The 18,917-nt window shown below is 37.1% G+C and overlaps 1 protein-coding gene across 1 annotated transcript; it reads right to left on the reverse strand.

The window, feature by feature from the left end:
- Positions 1 to 17,655: 17,655 nt before the first annotated feature.
- On the reverse strand, positions 17,656 to 18,622 carry LOC125096027 (olfactory receptor 5K1-like). Its single transcript, XM_047722655.1, is given in 2 exon segments — positions 17,656 to 17,703; positions 17,705 to 18,622. Coding segments are annotated over 2 exon segments (966 nt in total).
- Between the last annotated feature and the right edge of the window lie 295 nt (positions 18,623 to 18,917).

Below are 18,917 nucleotides of genomic sequence, written 5' to 3' on the forward strand. Positions count from 1 at the left end.
TTAGCTTTTGGTTTTTTTTTGTTGTTGTTGTTCTTGTTTTTTTCTGGAGTTCCAAGATGTTCCAGGCTCATCTTGCCTATTGCGTCCTGCCCTAGTCACTGAATCAGTTACTTCTCTAAGTAGATCTAATTCCTTTGACTAGAAAATGATATTAAGAACCAAATTCTGGACCATGGCCATGCTAATTGTTTTTGCAATGTCATTGCTTCTGGGCTCTGTCAGCTGGCAGAGTGAGGATATGTATACGTGTTCCTGTCATCCATATTCTTGCCAGTAACTGGTATTTATTTATTTTTTATACTTTTTTTTAAATTTCTTTTCAGGGGTGCCTGAGTGGCTCAGTGGGTTAAAGCCTCTGCCTTCACCTCGGGTCATGATCCCAGAGTCCTAGGATCGGGCCCCACATCGGGCTCTCTGCTCATCACGGAGCCTGCTTCCCTTCCTCTCTCTCTGCCTGCCTCTCTGACTACTTGTGATCTCTGTCTGTCAAATAAATAAATAAAATCTACAAAAAAAAAAAATTCTTTTCAGCGTAACAGTATTCATTGTTTTTTGCACCATACCCAGTGCTCCATGCAATCCGTGCCCTCTCTAATACCCACCATCTGGTTCCCCCAACCTCCCACCCCCTGCCCCTTCAAAACCCTCAGATTGTTTTTCAGAGTCCATAGTCTCTCATGGTTCACTTCCCCTTCCAATTTCCCTCAACTCCCTTCTCCTCTCCATCTCCCCTTGTCCTCCATGCTATTTGTTATGCTCCACAAATAAGTGAAACCATATGATTGACTCTTTCTGCTTGACTTATTTCACTTAGCATGATCTCTTCCAGTCCCATCCATGTTGCTACAAAAGTTGGGTATTCATCTTTTCTGATGGAGGCATAATACTCCATAGTGTATATGGACCACATCTTCCTTATACATTCGTCCTTTGAAGGGCATCTTCATTCTTTCCACAGTTTGGCGACCGTGGCCATTGCTGCTATAAACATTGGGGTACAGATGGCCCTGCTTTTCACTACATCTGTATCTTTGGGGTAAATACCCAGTAGTGCATTTGCAGGATCATAGGGAAGCTCTATTTTTAATTTCTTGAGGAATCTCCACACTGTTTTCCGAAGTGGCTGCACCAACTTGCATTCCCACCAACAGTGTAAGAGGGTTCCCCTTTCTCCACATCCCCTCCAACACATGTTGTTTCCTGTCTTGCTAATTTTGGCCATTCTAACTGGTGTAAGGTATCTCAATGTGGTTTTAATTTGAATCTCCCTGATGGCTAGTGATGATGAACATTTTTTCATGTGTCTGATAGCCATTTGTATGTCTTCATTGGAGAAGTGTCTGTTCATATCTTCTGCCCATTTTTTTTTAGATGATTGTCTGTTTTGTGTGTGTTGAGTTTGAGGAGTTCTTTATAGATCCTGGATATCAACCTTTTGTCTGTACTGTCATTTGCAAATATCTTCTCCCATTCCGTGGGTTGCCTCTTTGTTTTGTTGACTCTTTCCTTTGCTGTGCAGAAGCTTTTGTCTTGATGAAGTCCCAAAAGTTCATTTTTGCTTTTGTTTCCTTTGCCTTTGGAGACATATCTTGAAAGAAGTTGCTGCGGCTGATATCGAAGAGGTTACTGTCTATGTTCTCCTCTAGGATTCTGATGGATTCCTGTCTCCCATTGAGGTCTTTTATCCATTTTGAGTTTATCTTTGTGTACGGTGTAATAGAATGGTCGAGTTTCATTCTTCTACATATAGCTGTCCAGTTTTCCCAGCACCATTTATTGAAGAGACTGTCTTTTTTCCACTGTATATTTTTTCCTGTTTTGTCAAAGATTAACTGACCATAGAGTTGAGGGTCCATATCTGGGCTCTCTACTCTGTTCCACTAGTCTATGTGTCTGTTTTTATGCCAGTACCATGCTGTGTTGGTGATCACAGCTTTGTAGTAAAGTTTGAAATCCGGTAACGTGATGCCCCCAGTTGTATTTTTGTTTTCAACATTTCCTTAGCGATTTGGGGTCTCCTCTGATTCCATACAAATTTTAGGATTATTTGCTCCAGCTCTTTGAAAAATACCAGTGGAATTTTGATCAGAGTGGCATTAAAAGTATAGATTTTTAGCCAATCTTTTACATATGCCATTATATTTTAGTTTGCAAATTTCTATGGCAAATAATGTGGAGGAGATTTTCATATGCTTGTTTACCATCTATATTTCTTTTTTGATAAAATGCTTGTTCAGAACTTTTGCCCAATTTTTATTGGATTGTTTGTGTACTTTCTGTTCATTGTTTTTCAACAAACAACTTGCTTTTTTTAAAAATACAAGTCTTTTATCAGAAACATATTTTCCTGGTACTCCCAAAGCACATGCTGATGCACTTAGTGCATCAGCACTTATGCATTTATGTACTTATTTCTGAGGGTATGTGAATGTCTCTTCATTCTTTCTTTCCTTCGTCCTTTGGAATGCATACTCTCTGTTGATAAAACTTCAATTTCACAGATCTTTCTTCTGTCAGTTTAAATCTACAGTTGAGTTTCTTCAGTGATTTCTTAAAATTTGAGTTGTACTTTTCAACTACAGAATTTCCACTTCATTTTTTCTTAATACTTTCTCTTTATTGATAGTCTCTGTTTCATTAAACACTGCATTCATACCTTCCATTATTTATTGAATCCTGGTTCCCTTTAGTCTGTGACCATTTTTATCATGATTATTTTTAAGTTTTTTTTTTTTCTATTAAATCCAGTATATGATTGCTCTCACAGGCAGTTTATGTTTTCTGTTAATATTCTGATGGATGGGTGACACTTTTTGCCTATATCATGAATTTTTGTTGTTGAGAACTGGGCATTTAAGATAATATATGGTAGAACTCTGGATACTCGTTCATCCTTGGGTGTTGTTATATTTTTGTTTGTTCAGTGACTTGGTGGAGTGTGTGTGTGGGTGTGTGTGTGTGAAGTCCATTTCCTCTGCAGTGTAAAGCCTCTGGTGCTGCACTTCCAAGGATGCAGCATGCACACAGTCCCTTGGGATGACCATGACTTTATCAGAAATCCTCTTATCTCCTTCTTTGAACACATCCAGCTCTTAGGCCCCATGAACTCCCAGTAGTAGCATGAGCTCTCTCTCTCTCTCTCTCTCTCTTTTTAATGTCTTGGGGAAGAAGTTATTCCACATTCATAAGCAATTAAATTTGGGCCCCTTTGAAACATGGTTTTTGAAGCTAATGCTTGAGGGTCTTTCTGACTCAAGACAAGCTCTTCCTTATTTCCTCCCACCCGAGGAGGTACTTTATTATATTTTTTTCTTTATTTGTTTTCTTTTTTTAATATTTTTTTTTCCTGAACTTCTTTTTATCCCCTTTCTCCCTCCCACGATTTGGGGTCCCTTCTGACTTGAATAAAGCGCATTTTCCTGGGGTCTTAACCACCCATTGAGTATTTTATTTGCTCCTTCATATACTCTTATCTGGACAAAATGACAAGGCTGAAAAATTAACCACAAAAAAAAAAGAACAAGAGGCACTACCAAAGGCTAGGGACCTAATCAATACAGACATTGAAAATATGTCAGATATAGAGTTCAGAATGACATTCTCAAGGTTCTAGCCAGGCTCGGAAAAGGCATGGAAGATATTAGAGAAACGCTCTCTGGAGAGATAAAAGCCCTTTCTGGAGAAATAAAAGAACTAAAATCTAACCAAGTTGAAATCAAAAAAGCTATTAATGAGGTGCAATAAAAAATGGAGGCTCTTGGGATACCTGGGTGGCTCAGTTGGTTAAGCGGCTGCCTTCAGCTCAGGTCATGATCCCAGCATCCTGGGATCGAGTCCCACATCGGGCTCCTTGCTTGGCAGGGAGCCTGCTTCTCCCTCTGCCTCTGCCTGCCACTCTGTCTGCCTGTGCTCACTCTCTGACAAATAAATAAATAAAATCTTAAAAAAAATGGAGGCTCTTACTGCTAGGATAAAGGAGGCAGAAGAAAGAATTAGTGATATAGAAGACCAAATGACAGAGAATAAAGAAGCTGAGCAAAAGAGGGACAAACAGCTATTGGACCATGAGGGGAGAATTCAAGAGATAAGTGACACCATAAGATGAAACAACATTATTTTAATAATTGGGATTCCAGAAGAAGAAGAAAGAGAGAGGGGAGCAGAAGGTATATTGGAGAGAATTATTGGAGAGAATTTCCCCAATATGGCAAAGGGAACAAGCATCAAAATCCAGATGGTGCAGAGAACCCCACTCAAAATCAAAAAGAATAGGTCCACACCCCGTCATCTCTTAGTAAAATTACAAGTCTTAGCGGCAAATACAAAATCCTGAAAGCAGCCTGGGAAAAGAAGGGTCAACCAGGAAATTAAAGAAGAATTGAAAAAATTCATGGAAACAAATGATGATGAAAACACAATGGTTCAAAATCTGTGGGACACAGCAAAGGCAGTCCTGAGAGGAAAATATATAGTGGTACAAGCCTTTCTCAAGAAACAAGAAAGGTCTCAAATACAAAACCTAACCCCACACCTAAAGGAGCTGGAGAAAAAACAAGAAAGAAAGCCTACACCCAGCAGGAGAAGAGAAATAATAAAGATCAGAGCAGAAATCAATGAAATAGGAATCAGAAAAACAATAGAACAAATCAACGAAACTAGGAGCTGGTTCTTTGAAAGTATTAATAAGATTGATAAACCCCTGGCCATACTTATCAAAAAGAAAAGGGTAAGGACCCAAATCAATAAAATCATGAATGAAAGAGGAGAGATCACAACGAACACCAAAGAAATACAAACAATTATAAGTACATACTATAAGCAACTCTACCCCAACAAATTTGACAATCTGGAAGAAATGGATGCATTCCTAGAGACATATAAACTACCACAACTGAACCAGGAAGAAATAGAAACCTAACAGACCCATAACCAGTAAGGAGATTGAAACAGTCATCAAAAATCTCCAAACAAACAAAAACCCAGGGCCGGATGGCTTCCAAGGGGAATTCTATCAAACATTTAAAGAAGAACTAATTCCTATTCTCCTGGAACTGTTCCAAAAAATAATAATGGAAGGAAAACTTCCAAACTCATTTTATGAGGCCACCTTGATCACCAAACCAGGCAAGGATCCCATCAACAAAGAGAATTACAGACCAATATCCTTAATGAACACAGATGTGAAAATTCTCACCAAAATACTAGCCAATAGGATTCAACAGTACATTAAAAGGATTATTCACCATGACCAAGTGGGATTTATTCCAGGCTGCAAGGTTGGTTCAACATCTGCAAATCAATCAATGTGATACAACACATTAATAAAAGAAAGAACAAGAACCATATGATCCTCTCATAGATGCTGAAAAAGCATTTGACAAAGTACAGCATCCCTTCCTGATCAAAACTCTTCAAAGTGTAGGAATAGAGGGCACATACCTCAATATTATCAAAGCCATCTATGAAAAACCCACCACAAATATCATTCTCATGGAGGAAAAACTGAAAGCTTTTCTGCTAAGGTCAGGAATATGGCAGGGATGTCCATTATCACCACTGATATTCAACATAGTACTAGAAGTCCTAGTCTCAGCAATCAGACAACAAAAAGAAATTAAAGGCATCCAAATCAGCAAAGAAGAATTCAAAGTATCACTCTTTGCAGGATGATATGATACTATATATGGAAAAACGCAAAAGACTCCACTCCAAAACTGCTAAAACTTGTGTAGGAATTTAGATATAAAATCGATGCACAAAAATTAGTTGCATTTCCTCTAAACCAACAACAAAGACAGAAGAAAGAATATTAGGGAGTCAATCCCATTTACAATTGCACCCAAAACCATAAGATACCTAGGAATAAACCTTACCAAAGGGGCTAAGAATCTATACTCAGAAAACTATAAAGTACTCATGAAATTAATTCAGGAAGACACAAAGAAATGGAAAATGTTCCATGCTCATGGATTGGAAGAACAAATATTGTGAAAATGTCTATGCTACCTAAAGCAATCTACAGATTTAATGCAATCCTTATCAAAATCCCACCCATTTTTTTTCCAAAAAAAATGGAACAAAACATCCTAAAATTATATGGAACCAGAAAAGACTTCGAATAGCCAAAGGAATATTGAAAAAGAAAGCCAAAGTTGGTGGCATTACAATTCCGGACTTCAAGCTCTATTACAAAGCTGTCATCATCAAGACAGCATGGTACTGGCACAAAAACAGACACATAGATCAATGGAACAGAATAGAGAGCCTGGAAATAGACCCTCAGCTCTATGGTCAACTAATCTTCAACAAAGCAGGAAAGAATGTCCAATGGGAAAAAAACAGCCTCTTCAATAAATTGGTGTTGGGAAAATTGGACAGCCACATGAATAAAAATGAAATTGGATCATTTCCTTACACCACACACAAATAGACTCAAAATGGATGAAGGACATCAGTTTGAGAAAGGAATCCATCAAAATCCTTGAGAAGAACACAGACAGAAACCTCTTCAACCTCAGCCATAGCAACATCTTCCTAGTAACATCGCCAAAGGCAAGGGAAGCAAGGGCAAAAATGAACTATTGGGATTTAATCCAGATCAAAAGCTTTTGCACAGCAAAGGAAAGAGTTAACAAAACCAAAAGACAACTGACAGAATGGGAGAAGATATTTGCAAACGACATATCAAATAAAGGGCTAGTGTCCAAAATCTATAAAGAACTTAGCAAACTTAACACCCAAAGAAGAAATAATCCAATCAAGAAATGGGCATAGGACATGAACAGACATTTCTGCAAAGAAGACATCCAGATGGCCAACAGACACATGAAAAAGTGCTCCACACCACTGCCATCAGGGAAATACAAATCAAAACCACAATGAATTACCACCCTCTCACAGTCAGAATGGCTAAATTAACAAGCCAGGAAATGATAGATGCTGGCGAGGATGCGGAGAAAGGGGAACCCTCCTACATTGTTGGTGGGAATGCAGCTGGTGCAACCACTCTGGAAAACAGCATGGAGGTTCCTCAAATAGTTGAAAATAGAACTACCCTATGACCCAGCAGTTGCATTACTGGGTATTTACCCTAAAGATACAAACGTAGTGATCCAAAGGGGCACGTGCACCCGAATGTTTACAGCAGCAATGTCTACAATAGCCAAACTACTGAAAGAACCTAGATGTCTATCAACAGATGAATGGATAAAGAAGAGGGTGGTATATATACACATGGAATACTATGCGGCCATCAAAAGAAATGAAATCTTGCCATTTGCAACAACGTGATGGAACTAGAGGGTATCATGCTTAGTGAAATAAGTCAATCAGAGAAAGAGAACTATCATATGATCTCCCTGATATGAGGAAGTGGAGATGCCAAGTGGGGGATTACAGGGGTAGGAGAAGAATAAATGACACAAGATGGGATTGGGAGGGAGATGAACCATAAGTGGCTCTTTAATCTCACAAAACAAACTGAGGGTTGCTGGGGGGAGGGGGGACGGGAGAGGGTGTGGGGTTATGGACATTGGGGAGGGTATGTGCTATGGTGAGTGCTATGAAGTGTGTAAACTTGGCGATTCACAGACCTGTACCCCTGGGGATAAAATACATTATATGTTTATAAAAAAATTAAAAATTAAAAAAATAAAAATCTTAGAAAGGGATTGCTTGAACATATAGATGGTTTTAGATAGTATAAGATATTTTAACAATATTAATTCTTCAATAAATGAACATAGAGTATCTTTTCGTATATTTTTGTCTTCAATTTGTATCATTGATATCTTATAGTTTTCAGAATATAGATCTTCCCCCTTCCTGGTTAAATTATTCCTATTTTACTGTTTTTGATGCGATTGTAAAATGTATTTTTTTGTCTTTTTTTTTAACTTCTCTTTCAGATGTTCCTTGTGAGTGTATAGAAACACCACTGATGTTTATAATACTGAAATTTTATCCTGCGACTTCACTGAATTTGGTTAGTCCTAACAGTTTTTTGGTGGTCTTTTGGGTTTTATATATAATCATATCATATCATTTGCAATGGGAGACAATCTTACTTCTTCCTTTCCTATTTAGATGCCTTTATTTCTCTTTCTTTCCTCATTGCTCTGTCTTGGGCTTCCAGTACTAAGCTGAATAAAAATGATTAGTGTGGGTACACTGGTCTTGTTCCTAATCTTCAAAGAGTAAGTTTCAATCTTTTGCCAGTGAGTATTGTGTTAGTTGTGTGTTTGTCGTATGTTGCTTTTACAGGTTGAGGTATATTCCTTCTATACCCATTTTTAAAGCATTTTTATCATGAACTATTGAATTCTGTCAAATTATTTTTCTGCATCTATTGAGGTCATCATGTAGTTTTTATCCTTTCTTCTATTAATGTGATATTGATTTGTCTGTTGAACCATCCTTGCATCTCAAGGATAAATCCACTTGATTATGGTTAAGGTCCTTTTAATGTATTATTGAATTGGATTTGCTAGCATTTTGTCAATGATTCATGCATCTATATTCCTCTATATTCAGGGATATTGGCCTACAGTTTGCTTTTAGTGTTCTTATGTGGTTTGGTATCAGGGTAGTCTGGCCTTGTCAAATGAGTTTGGGAGTTTTCCTTCCTCCTCAACGTTTTGGAAGAGTTTGAGAAGGATTAGCCTTAATCCTTAAATGTTTGATAGGATTCACCAGTGAAACCATCCAATCCTGAGCTTTTCTTTGTTGGTAGATTTTTGACTATTAAATCAGTCTCCTTACTAGCAATTGTTCTGTTTAGATTTTCTATTTCTTCCTGACTCAGTTTAGATAAGTTACAAGTTTCTAGGAATTTATTCATTTATTTTTGGTTATCCAATTTCCTGGCTTATAAACACTCTTAAGTAGTTTTCTTCTATGATCCTTTGTATTTCCATGAATTCAAGTGTAATGTCCCCATTTTGTTTGTGTATGTTTTTAGTCCTCTCTCCTCTTTTCTTGGTTAATTTAGCTAAAACCTATCAATTTCTTATGTGTTTAAAAACAGCTCTTAATTTCATTGGTCTTTTCTGTTGTCATTTTAGTTTCTATTTTTATTTATTTCTGCTCCAAACTTTTATATCTTCCTTTCTATTCATTTTGGGTTTAGTGTATGCTTCTTTTCCAGGTCTTTAAAGTATAATGATAGATAGTGTATCTCAGATTCTTTTTTAGTAATATATATATATATATATATATATATATATATATGCATATATATAGTTATTTATTTATTTATAATTTTATTTTATTTTTTCAGTGATCCAAGATTCATTGTTCATGCACCACACTAGTGCTCCACGCGATACATGTCCTCCTCAGTACCCATCATCAGGTTCACCCAAACACCCACCTCCTCCCCTCCAAACCCTCAGTTTCCTTCTCAGAGTCCACAGTCTTTCACAGTTTTACTCCCGCTCCAATTTCTCCCAACTCACTTCTCTCCATCTACCTTGTTATTCCTTATGCTCCACAAATAAGTGAAACCATATGATAATTGACTCTCTCTGCTTGATTTATTTCACTCAGCATAATCTCCTCCAGTCCTATCCATGTTGAATACAAAAGTTGGGTATTCATCCTTTCTGATGGAGGCATAATACTCCATTGTGTATATGGGCCATATGTTTTCTATCCATTGGTCTATTGATGAGTAGATAGGCATCTTGGCTCTTTCCAGTTTGGCTACTGTGGCCATTGCTGCTATGAACACTTGCGTGCATATGACCCTTCTTTTCACTACATCTGTATCTTGGAGTAAACACCCAGTAGTGAAATTGCAGGGTCATAAGGTAACTCTATTTTTTTAAAGATTTTATTTATTTATTTGACAGAGAGAGAACACAAATAGGCAGAGAGGTAGGTGGAGAGGGGAGGGAAGCATGCTCCCCGTTGAGCAGAGAGCCTGATTTGGGCCTCAATCCCGGTACCCTGAGATCATGACCAGAACAGAAGGCAGAGGTTTAACACACTGAGCCACCCAGGTTCCCAGGTAGCTCTATTCTTAATTTTTTAAAGAATCTCTACACTGTTTGCTGTTTGCAAATGACACTACAGACAAAGGGCTGATATCCAGGATCTATAAAGAATTCCTCAAACTCAACACTCAAACAACAGATAATCATGTCAAAAAAATGGGCAGAAGACATGAACAGACACTTCTCCAAAGAAGACATACAAATGGCTAACAGACACAGAAAGAAATGTTCATCATCATTAGCCATCAGGGAGATTCAAATCAAAACCACATTTAGATACCATCTTATACCAGTTAGAATGGCCAAAATTAACTAGTCAGTAAACAAGTGTTGGAGAGGATGTGGAGAAAGGGGAACCCTCTTACCTTGTATGTGGGAATGCAAGTTGGTGCAGCTATTTTGGAAAACAGTGTGGAGATTCCTTAATAGCTACATTTGTATCAACATGTATCTTAGAATTGATTTTGCTGCATCCCTTAAGTTGTTCAATGTGTGCTTCCATTTTTATTTGTCTTGATTTTTTTCTCTTTTATTTTTAATTTGATCTAATTGTAATTTTCATGCATTTGTGAATGTTCCAACTTTCTTCCTGTTATTAATTTCCAGTTTTGTACCATTGTGGCTGGGAAAGATACTTGATGTATTTTCTATCTTCATGAATCTGTTGAGGCATTTTTTGTGACCTAATATATAATCTATCCTAAAATGGTCTATGTGCACTTGGGAAGAATATGTATTCTGGGGGCGCCTGGGTGGCTCAGTGGGTTAAAGCCTCTGCCTTCAGCTCGGGTCATGATTTCAGGGTCCTGGGATCAAGCCCCGCATCGGGCTTTCTGCTCAGCGGGGAGCCTGCTTCCTGCTCTCTCTCTGTCTGCCTCTGCCTACTTGTGATCTCTGTCTTTCAAATAAATAAATCTTAAAAAAAAAAAAGAATATGTATTCTGTTGTTGGATGGAATGTGCTGTATATAACTACTAGGTCCACTTAGTGTATAGTATTCCTCAAACCCACAGTTTCCTTACTGCCTCTCTTTCTGGACTATACTATCCATTGTTGAGAGTGGGGCATTAATCTTCGGAACTATTATTATATTTTTATTCCTCCTTTTAGTTTTGTTAGTATTTGCTTTATATATTCACATGCTGTAATGTCAGGTGCATAACTACCTACAATGGCTACACCTTCTTGATACATTTACCTTTATTATCATATAATGACCCTCTTTGTCTCTTGTGACCATGTTTAGCTTACATTCTATTTTATCTCAATATAGGTACCCCTGATTTCTTTTGTTTACCATTTGTTTAGAATATGACTTTCCATCTCTTCACTTCCAGCTTCTCTGTGTCCTTAATGCTAAAGTGAGTCTCTTTTAGGCAGCATGTTGTTGCATCTTATTTTTCATTCATTAAACCCTTCTATGTCTTTGGCTTAGAGAATTTAATCCATTTTCATTTAAAGTCATTATTGACTGTTAAGGCTTACTACTGCCATTTGTTAATTATTTTGACTGTATATCCTTTCTTCCATGCCCCCTCTCTTGGCTGTCTTCTTTTGTAATTTGATGACTTTTTGTGGTGGTATGCTCTGACTCCTTTATTATAATCTTCTGTGTATCCACTAATGGGTTCACTTTTGTGGCTGCCCTGAGGCTTGCATAAAACTTCTTACAGTTATCCTGTTTTAAGGTAACAACAACTCTGACAGTATAGAAATACTTTGTACCTTTACTTCTCTTTTCTTCAACATTTTAGGCTAGTGATGTTATAATTCACACTTTCTTAAATTTCTATATGCAATGTCAAATTATTATTGAGTTATTTTTCATACATTTGCTTTTTAGCTTTTAAACTAGAGCTTGATTTTTATACTGCCATTATAATATTAGAGTATCTGAATTTGACAACACTTTTACTAACCTTATTGATGAGTTTTACATGTTCATATATTTTTAAAGTGTTAATTAGTATCCTTTCATTTCGGATGTAGAACATCTTTCAGTATTCCTTGTAAAGAAGGTTTAATGGTGATGAACTCTGTCAGTTTTTGTTTGGGAGCCTTTATGTCTCCTTCATTTCTGAAGAATAGTTTTGCTGGGTATATTATTCCTGCTTGGCAGGTTTTTGTTTTTTTATTATTATTTTTTTTAATATAACATCCAATCTCTCTTGGCCAACAATGTTTCTGCTAAGTAGAACACTGATGTTCTTTTATGCACTCCCTTGTATATAATAAGTTACTTTTCTCTTTCTGGTTTCAAAATTTTCTTTTCTTTTTAACATTTTTAATTATAATATATTTCAATGTAACCCTTGTGGGGTTCAACTTATATAAGGTCCTTTGAGCCTCATGAATCCTCATGAAATATCCATTTCCATCCCCACATTTAGGAAGTTTCCATCCCTTGTTGTTTTGTCTTTTTTTTTTTTCAATAAGCCTTTTTACTTTCATCTTTTTCTTCACCATCCAAGATTTCCATCATGGCTATATTATTTCTGTGATGGTGTCTCGTAAGTCCCAAAGGCTTTCTTCTCTCTTTTTCATACTGTTTTTTGCTTGTCCATTTAGATATTTCAAACAACATTGTCTCTAGTTCAGGATTCTTTCTTCTGACTCATCAAGTCTGGTATTAATACTATTGAATAATCAGTCATTACATGCTTCAACTCTATTGATTTCTGCTTTTTTTACTTTTATGGTTTCTGTTTCACTGTGTGAACCTCATTTTGCTTATGCATTATTTTCCCAATTCATTAGTTGCCTGAGTCTTCTTATACTCTGCTGTACTACTTTAAGAAGATCATTCTGAACTATATGTCAGGTCATAGATCTGCATTTCTTTAGGGTCATTTATTGGCAGCATTCTTAGTTTCTTCTGGTGGTATCATGTTTCCTAATTCCTGTGATCCTTGTATCCTTGTGTTGTATCGTGCATCAAGTAAGTGGTTTGTTCTTCCATTCTTTATATATTTGTTTGGAAATACCTTCCCTAGTTGTGTCAGCTTGAGGTACTAGATGGGTCAACTGGTGGCATCCATGGGAAGGTGGGATTTGTTTTGGGGATCTTTGCTGGATGAGACCAGTGCCTATAATCTGAAATGGTGGTATGTATGTTTTTGGGGGAGAGTGCAAGCTTGTAAGCTTCGTGGTAGGGTGAGATTGTAGGCTGCACTCTGTGCTCAAGTGGGCTCAGTGTATGAGCTTCCTAGCTGGGCATGATGCCTAGCTGTATGGGATCAGGTAGGGTTACTAGCTGAGCTCTCTGCTATTACCTCTGATTGCCAGAGTCCCCATGCTGTGCTGCCTGGTAGGGCAATGCCACTTGTATTCTGTTATTGGACACAGCTATGAGGTATGCTTCACAATCACTACTGGACAATATGGGCTTCAGGTTGTGTTTCCCACCTGGATTGTGTCACTCCTTGGACTCCATATTTGGATGGAGGTAGTCACAGGTCAGGCTTTGAGGTCAGATGAATACTCAGACTATGCTCTGTGATCAGGCACGTGACAAGCTGTGCCCTGATACTAGGCAGGCTGTAAGCTAGACTTGTGACAAACTAGATTGTTGCTGTGTTCTCTGATGGGTGACATTGCTGGCTTGTCTTCTGGTCATGTGGGGCTTCCAGCTGTACCCTAAAACCCTGGGTGGCACTAGAGACTATGATCTGCGGTTAGGAGGGTTCACTGTCCAGGCTCTCTGATCAGGTGACACTCAGGCTTGTTCTGTGATTATATAGGGTCATGGGTTTCCTGTCTGGGCAGTCCCTAGGCTATGTTTAGCAATCGGGCATGTCCATATGCTGAACTCTCTCCACTGCTGGGTGGGGTTGTAAGCTTGGCTCCATGGTTGTGCGGCCTTGAAGTCTGGATCCAAGGCTGCTCAAGCTCACCATTCAGTTTCCCTAGATATGAGGGCCAGAATTATGCTCAATGTTAAGCAGCTCCCTGACCAGCCAGGCTATATGATCCTGTGGCTGGCAGGGGTCTGTGACCATGTTTCTTGAAGTGGTGCATCCTGAGCAGTTGGGTGCAATTGAGATTTGTTTTCCTCCTTAGGGAGCCAGAGGGAAGGTGCTTCATGACTGTTGGTTATAGACTGACCCATTCTTAAAGAAGTGCTTGGTACAGGCCATTCTGATTAGGTTACTGCAGTGACATCTTCAGGTCAATCTTAGTAAATAGGATTTAGTTTTATTTCTAATATAAAAAATAAAAATTATAAATATGATGCATATAAAAAATAAAGAAAGAAAAATATACAACATGATGAATTATAACGGGAGTGAACACCCATGCAATATCATAAATATCAAGACATGGAATATTAGATTTCACATAAGATGTTTCCCTGTGTATATTTTTCCAATCCCAACCTCCTTCCTTGACCTCTTGTCTACCAAAAATGACATTCTTCTTTCCTCATTCTTGATTCTTTACTTTCTATTCTTTTTTTTTTTCTTTTTTTTCTTTTGCTCTTATTTCAGTGGCTATAACATTCATTATGAAACTGAATACAAGTGATAACGATAAACATCCTAGTGTCACTCCTGAATTCAAAAGGAAGCATACACTGTTTAATATTAGGCAATATTTAAGTTATTGGTACTTAACTTTTTATTAAAGAACTTCTTTTTAATTCCAAATTTGTTAAGTGTTTTTTCATAGAAGATGGAAAAATTTATTATGCCTCCATCAGAAAGAAAGAATACCCAACTTTTGTATCAACATGGATGGGACTGGAAGAGATTATGCTGAATGAAATAGGTCAAGCAGAGAGAGTCAATCATCATATGGTTTCACTTATTTGTTGAGCATAAGAAATAACATGGAGGACATGGACAGATGGAGAGAAGTGAGTTGGGGGAAATTGGAGGGAGAGAGAAACCATGAGAGACTATGGACTCTGAGATCCAAAATGAGGGTTTTGGAGGGGAGGGAGTTGGAGGTTGGGTGAGCCTGGTGGTGGGTATATGGAGGGCATGTATTGCATGGAGCACTGGATGTGTTGCATAAACAATGAATTCTGGAACACTGAAAAGAAATTAAAAATAAATAAATAATTTTTTTTAAAAGAAGATGATTAAATGTGACCAAACTCGTATTTTTTTTTGTATCTGTTTTAAACTGCCAGTATTATTTTCTTTTAATCTACTAATGAGAAAAATTATACTGATCAATTTTCAAGCACTTTTAAAGCATCCTTAAATCCCTGGAAGACACCACTTTGGTCATACTATATTTTTCATAGAATGCAAGATTCAGTTTGCAAATTTGAAGAATCTGAGGAGGTATAGGTTTATGAGTCAGACTGTACTACAATTTTCCTTTCTCATGTCCAGGTTGTGGTAACCTCATAAATGTATCTGGGAGTCTATCCTCTCTTTGGATTTTCTGTTTTTAACCAGTGTAGTATTCATGAGAAAGATTGTAAGCTTCCAAATGACATCATGTTCCTTAATTTCATAACATTCATTAGTAACTGAGGCAGCGTGCTTTGCATTAACAGAGAGTTTACTATTTAGAAATTAATGCGGGCAGTTGTTTGAGAGGTTCTATTGATAGTCCCAAGGACCTGTGACTGATCTTTGCCAAACTGATCCATTCTTACTAGAATGTATCTTTGATGTTCCCAATTATGTGACAGGCTTTTAGGGTACTAAAATATTTGGTTTCCTTTAGTGATGAGAGCTGTTTCTCCCAAAATACTCCAATGGACCAACCATTTTCTCTTGAAGTAACTGTAGTTGTTAGTTTCCGATGAATATATTTTCTGATGACTCCAAAATCACATTATTCCTTGCTAGAGGCTGAGGTTCAGTGGAAAACTTTTGCCAAGGTTGTAGCTTGCACACATAGGGATATTTCCTTAAAAATTCATTTGGGTCATATGGCCGTTAAAGCACTGTTTGGCATATAGCCTGCTCCACAGCACTCAGAGCGTGTTTTTTTGCTCCAGACTAAATTGAAAAATAGATTTCATTTTGGTTCCTTATGCCCAAAAGTGAATTAAGGATGGGACATGGGGGTGCCCGGGTGGCTCAGTTGGTTACACATCTGACTTTGGCTCACATCATGATCTCAGGGTACTGGATCAAGCCTCAAGGTGGGCTCCATGCTTAGCAGGAGTCTGCCTATCCCTCTGCATCGTAAGTTTTGATGCAGTCTTCTCTCGTGGCTCCTCTTCCACTCTGATTTCTCCCCCTTCATTTTTCCCTTCTCCTAACACTTAGGAGACAGGAATAGAATTTAGTGACTCATCACTTAACATATAATACCCAGTGCTCATCCCAAGTGCCCTCCTTAATGCCCATCACCCATTTACCCCATCCCATCACCCATCTCCTCTCTAGCAAGTCTGTTATTCCTCTCTATATAAGATTATCTTATGGTTTGCCTTCCTTTCTGTTTTTATCTTATTTTTCCTTCCCTTCCCCTGTGTTCATCTGTTTTGTTTCTTAAATTCTACGTATGTGTGAAGTCATATGATATTTGTCTTTCTCTGAATGACTTATTTTGCTTAGCCTAATACACTCTAGTTCTGTCCGTGATGTTGCAAATGGCAAGATGAGCTGATGAATGAATAAGAAGAAATGGTATATATATATATATATATATATATATATATATATATATAGTGCAATATTAGCCATCAGAAAGAATAAAATCTTGCCATTTGGGTGATGAACCATGAGAGACTCCTTCATATTTCTGTATGTGACTGATCAATAAACATTTATATTTAGGTATTTAGAATGTTCCCCACTCTTGTGCCTCATTTATGCTTACAGCATCTCCAACTTTTTTCTTAATGCTGTGAATGTACCAGTAATTTACATTAGAATCAGTACAAGTTGGTGGAATTCCCAGTAACAAACATAATAAGCAATATTAGAGAGAAAGAAATAGGGATTTCCATATAAATTCCATCTATTTCAACTACATTTTGATCAATCATGAGTATACAGATACTCGATTTCAGAGGAATCTGAGAGTAAAGTTGACTAACAATAAGATGAAAATAGTTTTGCTTTATTATACATTTTGACTAGCATTCTTTTCTTCTTTTTAATATTTTTTAATTGTGGTAAAAGATACATAACAAAATTTCTCCTTTTAATGATGAAAATATTCTTGATTTAAGAATAGATACTTCATATAAATTGATATTCAAATATAGTCCCTTGAATAAACTCAAAAGATAATGAAGAATGAAATATATATGGTGTACTTCCGACAGATGTTGTTTTTAGAAGGGATTAATTCTTGAGAAACTGGAATGGGACAAACTTTATAAAATCATGCTTTGGAATTCCAGAAACTTGTCAACAATATTAAATGAAGGTGATCTTTACATATACTGACTTGTATTCCTAGTATTTGTTGAGAATTGCAACTCATTCCTCTTTGAAACAATTAGTTAATAGTTTAGCTAATATTTCTGTGGCACAATGTGTGACCTCAATAATAATTATTTAATTCATTCTTGAGGGGAGATAGTAGCTATGATTTTGGAATACATGCTAGCAGAATCTCTCCTTGCAGAACTTATGTATTTGATTCCTGTATTAACATGTATTAGTAATTCAATATTTTATGGACAAAGTGGTCCTTTTCTACTTTCTCAATATTCCATGATTTTGAAAACATTTAATCAAATTTAATTTTCCACAGACGATGATATTTCTTTTAAAATGCTATAAAATTTTCCTTATAATTTTTTTCAGAGCATTTATTACTTCCTTATTCCTTAGACTATAAATAAAAGGGTTTAATAAAGGGATCACTATGGTATAAAAAACAGCACCAGGTATATCTTTATCCTCTTCTTTAACTGAATGTGGTCGAATGTAAACAAAGATAAGAGAACCATAGAATATTGAGACAGAGAGAAAATGGGATGCACAAGTAGATAAGGCTTTGCTTCTTCCCTCTTTGGATTTCATTTTGAAAATAGTAAAGACAATGTAGAAGTAAGATACTAAGACACTACTGACGGTGAAGAGTTGAATTGAACCTGCAAAGATAAATATCATCAATTCATTGATCTAAGGGTCAACACAAGAGAGTCTATATAATGGTAAAACATCACAAAAAAAGTGATTAATTTGATTTGACCCACAGAAAGTTAGCCTAAAGAGAAACCCTATTTGAATCATGGAATGCAGATTTCCAGCTATATAGGCCCCTGTGGTCATCTGAATGCAGAGTTTCTTTGACATCATCATGTGGTACTGCAGAGGGCTACATATGGCCACATAGCGATCATAGGCCATTGCTGCCAAGAGAAAGCAATCTACAGTTTCAGCAAGGCAGAGAAAATAAAATTGTACCATGCACTCATAAAGGGAAATCATTCTGTCTTTAGAAAAGGAGTTCTCTAACATTTGTGGGGTAATGGCACAGGAACAACAGGAATCCATCAAAGCCAGGTTGCCCAGAAAGATGTACATTGGTGTGTGAAGACGATGCTCCATAAAAATCAATGCCACCAGGCCAAGATTCCCCACCATAGTGATCACGTAGATAGTGAGAAACACCACAAACAGGAGGCTCCTCAACTCTGGGCGATCTGTAAATCCTATGAGGATGAATTCAGTGGTCAAGGAGTAATTATCCTCAGTCATATCCACTTTCTCTGTTTAGATAGCAAATCTGGAGATATAAGATTAAGGGAAATTAGAGAATCGATTCCATTTACTATACCACCAAGAACCATAAGATACCTGGGAATAAACCTAACAAAAGAGGTAAAGGATCTGTGCTTGAGGAATGACAGAACACTCATGAATGAAATTGAAGAAGACATAAAAATTCAGAGTAGCATTCCATGCTCATGGATCAGAAGAATACACATCATAAGATTGTAATTTAGAATGTGTAAAACGTTGCTTCCCAATTTTTCTTTTTACAACAAAGAGA

Source organism: Lutra lutra, chromosome 1, assembly GCF_902655055.1.
Source record: "Lutra lutra chromosome 1, mLutLut1.2, whole genome shotgun sequence".
Lineage (NCBI taxonomy): Eukaryota > Metazoa > Chordata > Mammalia > Carnivora > Mustelidae > Lutra > Lutra lutra.